Raw genomic sequence first — 8331 nt, 5'->3', positions numbered from 1 at the left:
AATCCAAATATATCTTCAAAAGCCAAATTTGCATTGAGAAGCAAAATCCCCCTCAAATTTATCTTTTTTCTATGATTTACTCTAGTAGAGTAGAAAGTCTTTTGTTAAAAAAAAAACCAAAAAGTAAGTTTTTTGATTTTTCATTATCAAAAGGCTTTTCATTCATGCAGACTTACCCTTCACTTATATTATATTATATATACATATATATATATACATATGTGTGTGTGTGTGTATGAAAATATTTTAAGTGACAGAGAGAGAGAGAGAGAGAGAATTTGCAAAGTGTGGTTTTGGTGGAGCGGCCTATCTTTCAAGGTTGCTGTCATCTTCTCTCCATTTAGCTTACCATGGAATTTTACTATCTTTAGGAGAGGCTTTTCTTATAGTTTTTGATTTTTTTCATTTGTACACGTAGATAACTTATACTTGGTTCTCACAGTTCCAATATGTTGCTTTAGTTCTCTCAGATTCATCATCATCTAGTCACTCTCAGAGATTTTTCAAGTAATACGAATAAGCCTCTTTTGAGAGAGAGAGAGAGAGAGAGAGAGAGAGAGAGAGAGAGATCAAATATTCATTTTTATTACCAACATTATCCAAATTCCCTTCTAAGGAACAGATTCAGAGTTCTAGATTTATTGGAGGTAGAACTAATCTTCTTCTTCTTCTCCTCTCTCTCTCTCTCTCTCTCTCTCTCTTACTGAAAATTGAGGATATTTTGATATGAATAGTTATTGAAAATCAACATCTCTCTCTCTCTCTCTCTCTCTCTCTCTAAATATATATATATAAAAGGGGATAAAATACCTTAGAACAGGTAAAAAGGCCTGTCAACTCGGCAATCTCTCTTCTCATTTGGGGTACCAATGTTGAGGTTGGTTTTTTTCGCGGAGTTTATCCACTTTAAAGCCTTTTTTTTTTTTTTTCTATGGGAGTAAATGTTAGCCACTCTCTCAAAAATACACTATAATTCCAAGAAAATAATAATTTCTTGGAAATTGGCAAGGGTGCCCCTGGTGAATAGGAATCCCCATGAGCTTGGTGATACTCTCTCTCTCTCTCTCTCGCATGGCCAATGACATGTATAATAACCCCATCATTTGCATGCATGTCCCCAAAGCAATACATAATGAAGTCGACTCACAGACACACAAAACTTCTCCTTTTTTTTCTAGGGATAGATGTTTGAGATTAGTTTGTGTGTGTGTCAATCATAATTTAGAGAATTTATGTCTATGTGTGTATATATATACATATATATGTGTGTATGTGTGTGTGGTCCATCATAATTTAGAAAATTTATAGATTTTTTGGGGTGGCACATGGTTTAACTCTGAAAAATAAAAAGGATAAAATAACTCTGAATTGATAAAAGGCCCGTCAATTGGAAAATCTCTCTCCCTATTTGGGATGCCAATGTTAGGGTTGGTTTTTGTTAGACATTTTACTCATTTCAAAGCATTTTTCTTGTTTTGTATGGAAAACATGTTAGCTACTCTTTTAAAGATACATGATAATACTAAGAAAATAACAATGTCTTTGAAATTTGAAGGGCAAAGGTGTCCCTGGTGAGTAGGAGTCCCCTTGAGCTCAATCATAAAATTTGTGTGTGTGTGTGTGTGTGTGAATAATGTAGATAACAACCCCTTCATTTGCATGCATGCACTCAAAGCGAGACCAGCCTAAATCAATGCACGGACCTGCGAATCTTCTCATTTTTCTCAACCGCTGTAAAAATTAAAAACTTACACAAATTTCTAAAAGGTATCAATATTGGTCTTGAAAAAGGCCTCTTGATAAAACAAAGCCAAATATATCACTAAAAATTAGATTTTTGTTGAATAACAAAATCTCTACAAAAATTATCTTTACTTGCTTAGGTGGAGTGAAACTCAACTTATACATTTATTCTATGTACAATTAAAAGTATTTTTGTCTTTACACTGTACATTGTGAAAGTCTTTTCATTCCCTGTGCATGTCAAATCTTACTCTTCACTTTTACATTTTACATTAGATGTTTGCTCTAATTTTTTGTGACGTGAACCAATGCATGACAAGTGGAGGCCTTCTTCTTGCTTGAAAATTTTAAGCTGCATTATATATAGTATAGATATAGATAGATAAGCTTTACCCACATTTTAACCCATACAATGGACTACATACCTTTCTCTCCTAGCCACCTCATGGATTCAACTTGTCAGTGGCCACCCCTATATCCATAGTCTTCAAGCATGTTACATGTCGTACTCGGTCACATAAGTCAATCTGACCTTTAAGGATGATCTCTCTCTCTCTCTCTCTCTCTCTCTCTCTCTCTCTCGCGCGTTAACCTTTGAGGTCACTGTGATTGTTTCTATGATATTAAAAGTTATGTCCCCCTCTCCTTGTATAAGTATGTGAGCATGCAAGCCCTTGAATTCAAGAATCAACGTTCATCGGCTAAAATTTTTAGGTCTCTTGTGATCTTCTTCTCTTTCTCTCTCTCTCTCTCTCTCTCTCTCTCTCTCTAAGTTGCTATGCAACATGACAACTTGTTGCCAACAATGTTTTGATTGGATGGGGTTTGCCTAAACTTAACAGTTGAGAGTCGAGATTAGTCGGTCTCAAGATTAACGGGTCTCAAACCACGTTAGTAGGACCAAAAACATCTCTCTCTCTCTCTCTCTCTCTCTCTCTCTCTCTCTCTCTCTCTCTCTCAGGCTGCATGTATAGTTTGTAGTATTAAAATGAAGCATGTGAGAGGCTAAGAGCTTGGTCGTGTGTATCAACGGGCGTGCTTTTTGCCCAGTCATGACCCGGCTCTCCTCTCTCTACCTATCTAATCGTAGTAGTTAAGAGCCTCGAAACGGGCATAGCCTTCATATGGTTGACTTTTGAGGCCCTTTCGGTTAGCAGCAACCTGCTCAAGATCTGTCTCATCACTCAGTCAAATCAAGCATTTATCTTCGAGGCCAACGATTTTCTTGACTTGCAAACAAAGTTGGAAGGCTATTTAGTTGTTTCAAAGTGACCAGGCCTCTAAATGTAAGTAAATTGACATGGAGGTAATCCTACAATGGAGGCACATGCATGGAGGTAGCCCTACAATAAGAGACCGTAGTCATCATTTCTAGGGCGAGACAAAGGGCCCACATTAGGTATGCAACACCGGTGTGGGGGGATGCCCATGCTTACTCGCCTACGTCCAGATGAGGGCCGGAGGAGAGCCGATGCGCTCCCTCTCCCTCTCTCACTCTATGTCTTGCTCGCTCTCATTGCTACTTTCTTGAATGCTGGAGTAGGAGAACCCGCCGACTCTCCACTCCTCGCATTCTGTAGCTACCTTCTCCACTTTTTGATGCCTGCTCTTCACACACACTCTCTATCTATAGCGAGTGTGTGTGAACACACCCTTGCTTCAATGCTCTGTCAAATTTTTGCTCCCAAGCGTGTAATGTCGTGCGCGCGCATGCACTGTCACGCACACACACAAGCACACATAACCTGCTTGTGCTCGGTAGCGAGGCCTACTTGCCCGCTTTCACCCTCTGCTCTGTGCCTTCGACAGTGCTACACAATTCTCACTTCTTGTTGCTCGATTGCTGCTACTTCTCAATTGCAAGCTCAATTTTGCTTGCACAGAACTTGAGGTTCCCAATGATCGCCGAGCTCCCATAGCCACTGCAGTGATCTTCGTCGTGTAGGCTCTGATATCGGTTAAATTATAAGTGTGTGCGCGTGGATGCGTGTGTGCCCGATGTGGTGCGGGAGAGGGGAGAAGAGAGCATGTCCGGTGCTATGTGGGAGGAGATCCTTATTATTATCTACAAATTCAGAATGGGTCTTTCCATCTTTAAATTAAGATCCTTTTGATGAAGTAATGATAATGTTCACAAAAAATATCACACATCAAAAACTCATCACCCATCACTTAGAATTTAGTAGAAACAAGTGATGAAATCACCAGTCTTGCCCTTGAGAGCAAGGGTGGAAGGTAGAAAGTCACCATTTTAATTTTAAAAAGAGGGAAACACTCTCAAAGAAATTGATATTCTATGAATAGACGGCAATAACCATGGGTACACAAGAGTGTGTACGTGTGAAAGCTAAGCCTCTCCACTTGATCCTCGGTCCCCTTCTTGGACATAACAAACTGATGTTGTGCAAAGTCCAGGGGTTTCTACCTCCACACTCAACTAGGTGAAACATAAAACATGAACCCATGTCAGCATAGATAGTAGTAATGAGTCTGCATGCATGCTCGTGCGAACAAAGTGGCACAATAGTGGCCTCCTTTACAAACAAGAATGTGGCCCTTTCATCGTCTACAACCACTAATTCAATGTTTAAGAGAGCGAGATGAGAGTGTCACCAGAATAGCTCACTAGGTTTATAGAGGAGTTTATTTATGAGGTACTCCACGTAGATGTTGATGAAGGCCACTCATCTCGGGTCCGTCATCACAAACTAACTTGATGTCCTATGGTGTTTCAGAAGGATCAACTTGTTAGTGCTGTGGAAAAGGCATGAGATGTGCAACCTTGGCCGGGTAATTTTGGCACACTCAAAATCCTTACTGGTGGGATCCATTTTGAGGGTGAAGGATTGGAGGGAGAAGGGATTGAGATCAAACATGAGCGTCTTTTGATCTTGTTGCGGACTGAGAGTAGTGAGGGGATGGTACCAGATCAGATGGTAGTGGAGGCGCACGCCCAGCTTGTTGAAAATGTACATGCACCTCGAGTTGCCCCTTGAAGCTTCTAGACTCTTTAGAAAAGTCTGGTTAGTATGGCATCATGGGCCTCTCTCTCTCTCTCTCTCTCTCTCTCTCTCACACACACACACACACACACACACACACAAAATCAAGGCTCGAGAAAAGGTAGGTTCGCTTTATCCAAAACCTGTTAAAATCCAAAAATGGTCGCCTAAATTTTTGCGAGAAGGATTCTAGGCCCATGGAGAAGCTGGGTTGCCAAGTGTGACTGGTCCAATTTTCAAGATTTTAGGTTGGAAATTTCAACTTTATGTAGAAATTTCCTTCTTAAAAATGGTTTTCTCGCTGGCTCCATAAAATCATTTTCCCGAGCCTCGCACACAATTGTAGGCTACAATACTAATTGCTTGAGGAAAACGTTGTAGAAAGGGGAGGTATAACAGGCATGCTGCACGAGCAAGGATGTACAACGCAATATTTTTTTTTTAAATGCAATTTTTACAATAACCTCTCCTTTTTCATTAGCAAAAAGGGAAGGCATCACTAAGGCCTTACCCCATGGTTGAGAGGAAGAGGAAAAGAAAAAACTCTACCTAGTGAAAATGCTAGTTGAGAGAGAGAGGAAAAGAAAAATTCCTACCTAGAGTTGACAAATAGTGAAAAATTAGCATTTTTATATTAAAAAATCCTCTGGAGAAAATCATAAAAAGGAATTATATACAATTTAAAATTGATTTTTCCATAACTTTGGTGTTCAGGGTAGGAGATATTGTTGAGTGTAGTGTGTACATATGTTGCATCGCAGTCACATCAATACATGTCTGACATAGAGGGGATCGAGCATTATCTCTACCAGTTACAACCCTTTGATTAGGCAAGGCATTCTCAGCTAGAGTTTTAGACATACATAAAGACTAGAAGAGATGACTACTTTATAATAATATAGATTGTCCATATTTTCTAATTAGATGGGCATCTTAATTTACTCCCCTTCCATTGGTAGTCCTATTTTATAGCCCGAGAAGGGGAATTTGTAAACACGCTCTTCTAATGGTAGACTCGTGAAAATTTTGACCTTCTTGCAATGCAAAAAAGGATCAAGGGCAGATGGGCGTTAATTCTATTATAATTCCTTGCTTATTGTGGGTTCGAAATGTCGCAAAAAGAAGCTTATTTTGAAAAAAAAGGATCCTTATCAAATACGATGAAACAAATACATTCATGAATGAGATTTTTCAATCTGTAATTTGTGCCCTACTTTTTGAAGCAAACTTTTCTGCCCCTCTAGAGAGCTATGACCATGACCATGTAAATTTCACAATGCATGCTCCCTTATTATTTATAGAGGGCTTAAGGCTCATGTAGCCAAAAGCCTTTGAGAATGGAAAACGAATAGGCCATCGATCATTAAAAAACTCAGCGACTTGGTGTGATAGATTGAGAAGTTGTAAGCACTCCCAATGCAAAAGAGCCATGTAAGAGCTAGAATCACTTAATCAACATGACTTATCAGATTAATGGAGATTCCTTCTATTTCTGTTTTTTTCCCCCTAGTTTGAGAGTTTGGAACCCTCATTTAGTCAAACCAAGCTCTGATACCGGATGAGAGATCCCGTCCCTAGCGGGGAGGGGGACGAGGTTCCTCAAATCTATCTATCTATCATGTTTCAAGTCCTCTCTTGATTATTGCATGCACACTAAATTATACAATTATCAATCTCACCAACGGTTACGCAAAAGAGCCATCTAAGAGCTAGAATCACTTAATCAACATGACTTATCTGATTAATGGAGATTCCTTCTATTTCCTCCTCCTCCCCCCCCCCCCCCCCCCCCCCCCCCCCCCCCCACCCAAGTTTGAGAGTTTTTTAAGCCGGATGAGAGATCCCGTCCCTAGCGGGGAGGGGGACTAGGTTCCTCAAATCTATCATCATGTTTCAAGTCCTCTCTTGATTATTGCATGCAACTAAATTATACAATTGTTATCAATTCTCGCAAATGGTTACGCACTTGCATGTGATCTATAGCTGGTTAATTTTGTTTGCCAATTACCCCTTTTGCTCTCTCTCTCTCTCTCTCTCTCTCTCTCTCACACACACACACACACACACACACACACACACACACACACACACAGAGAGCTTACCAAATCACCTCCAAAGAGCCACATGCACATAAACCTCCTATGTCCCTGCTCTATATAGCTTCGGAATCACCTTCTTGACATGGCCTCACTTTTTTAATACCAAAACTACTCCCTAATTTTGGAACATATTGCAAAAGTTGGTTTCAAACCATCTGTATGCAGGACCTAATCCAATGGCATGGCCTCTTCACATTCATCCCCTAATCATCACAGCGATTCTTGGCCACATTATTGAGACTTGGCCACCATCAACAACCATGCTGAGAGAGCGAGAGAGAGATCCATTTGAATGGGATAAGTAACATATCCTCATGTACGCATCGTAGTTAGCTTTGTACACATGATTTACCCTAGCTAACTTCATATCCCCATTCCTAAATCCAGTGCCACGTCGAGGAACATTAGCTGTGCGATTATGTCTTTTAAACCTGAGCATGAAGGAATTATATAAAATGTCTATTCAGAAACATGGGAGAATCATAGAGACCATCTCCCAATTAATTTACAGGCATTATTTGTGATCCTTGTCAATTGAAGCTCAAAGATATGAAAATAACAGTATGTGATGATGGCACCACCCATAATTTATGTGTGTCAATCGATCATGTCATCTGGATTGAAGCTGAGTGCCTCCAACCAAATCAGCTCCTTAATATGTTCCTCAGTAAAAGAGTGTTGTTCAAAGTCGAAGTTGAACGGCTCGTTACAAGATGGTTCATCATTGATGTCATGGAGGCTTGCCAAGTAAGGATGACTCAAGGCCGCTTCAACTGGTTCAAGGGCACACAACATTGGTGTCACTACTTCGCTCAGAACATACCCGTCAAATCATGCCATTTCAGAACAGGAATTTCCTCTTGAAATTTGCAAAAACTCGCATAATATCCCTCAAATGTTTAGAATTCCCAATTACCCCTCTATCAATTTTGGACAGATTTGCTCCAATTTTTTCATAGTTTATTCTTTTTGACAAAAGAGATCTCTCTTTAATTGTCCTAGACAAAAATCTTTGCCACTAAATCACAAATAACGGCACTAGTGTCTGCGAATAACGAACCATGTCATCTTGAGAGCCCACAATACTAATTGAAGTCCTAGCTCTCTCATCTTCTATTGAAAGAGAACCATTCTTTTTATGAAGAGTTGCAAAGAAAAATGTCTTTCGAGATGTTTGCGAGATCAATATATACCTAGATGAACCCAGGATATGTCCAAATTCACCTTTAAAGGAAAGTGCAAGGTATAGACTCATGGTAGTCATGCACAAGTCAATATAGCCATCAGCTCCATCATAGGTAGTATTGACTAAATATTGTGACATCCCCACTACATTGTCAGTGCCCAATACTGGGTGTAGAAGTAGGTACTAATCAACTAGGGGTATTTTGGGAATTTCCACTATTTTGGTAATTTTCTCTTACTAAAATTAGCAGAAAGAATGCCCCTCACAGATTCTCTCCATTTAAATTTCCTTACCATAACCT

At 39.7% G+C, this 8331-nt stretch overlaps 1 protein-coding gene across 3 annotated transcripts in view; it reads right to left on the bottom strand.

Moving 5' to 3' along the window:
* Positions 1-7238: 7238 nt before the first annotated feature.
* Positions 7239-8331, bottom strand: part of LOC147427474 (mitogen-activated protein kinase 4b-like) — a 79824-nt gene continuing 78731 nt past the window's right edge. For all 3 annotated transcript variants that reach the window (XM_086496396.1, XM_086496394.1, XM_086496395.1), the window contains one exon: positions 7239-7617. In XM_086496396.1, coding sequence (XP_086352522.1) covers positions 7442-7617 — 176 coding nt within the window. In that variant the 3' untranslated portion in view covers positions 7239-7441. The remainder of the gene's footprint in view (positions 7618-8331) is intronic.

Source organism: Adiantum capillus-veneris, chromosome 23 (assembly GCF_014529385.1).
Source record: "Adiantum capillus-veneris isolate H3 chromosome 23, ASM1452938v2, whole genome shotgun sequence".
Classification (NCBI taxonomy): Eukaryota; Viridiplantae; Streptophyta; class Polypodiopsida; order Polypodiales; family Pteridaceae; genus Adiantum; species Adiantum capillus-veneris.
Note: the sequence above shows the minus strand (reverse complement) of the source record. Positions and strands in the feature narration are given on the sequence as shown.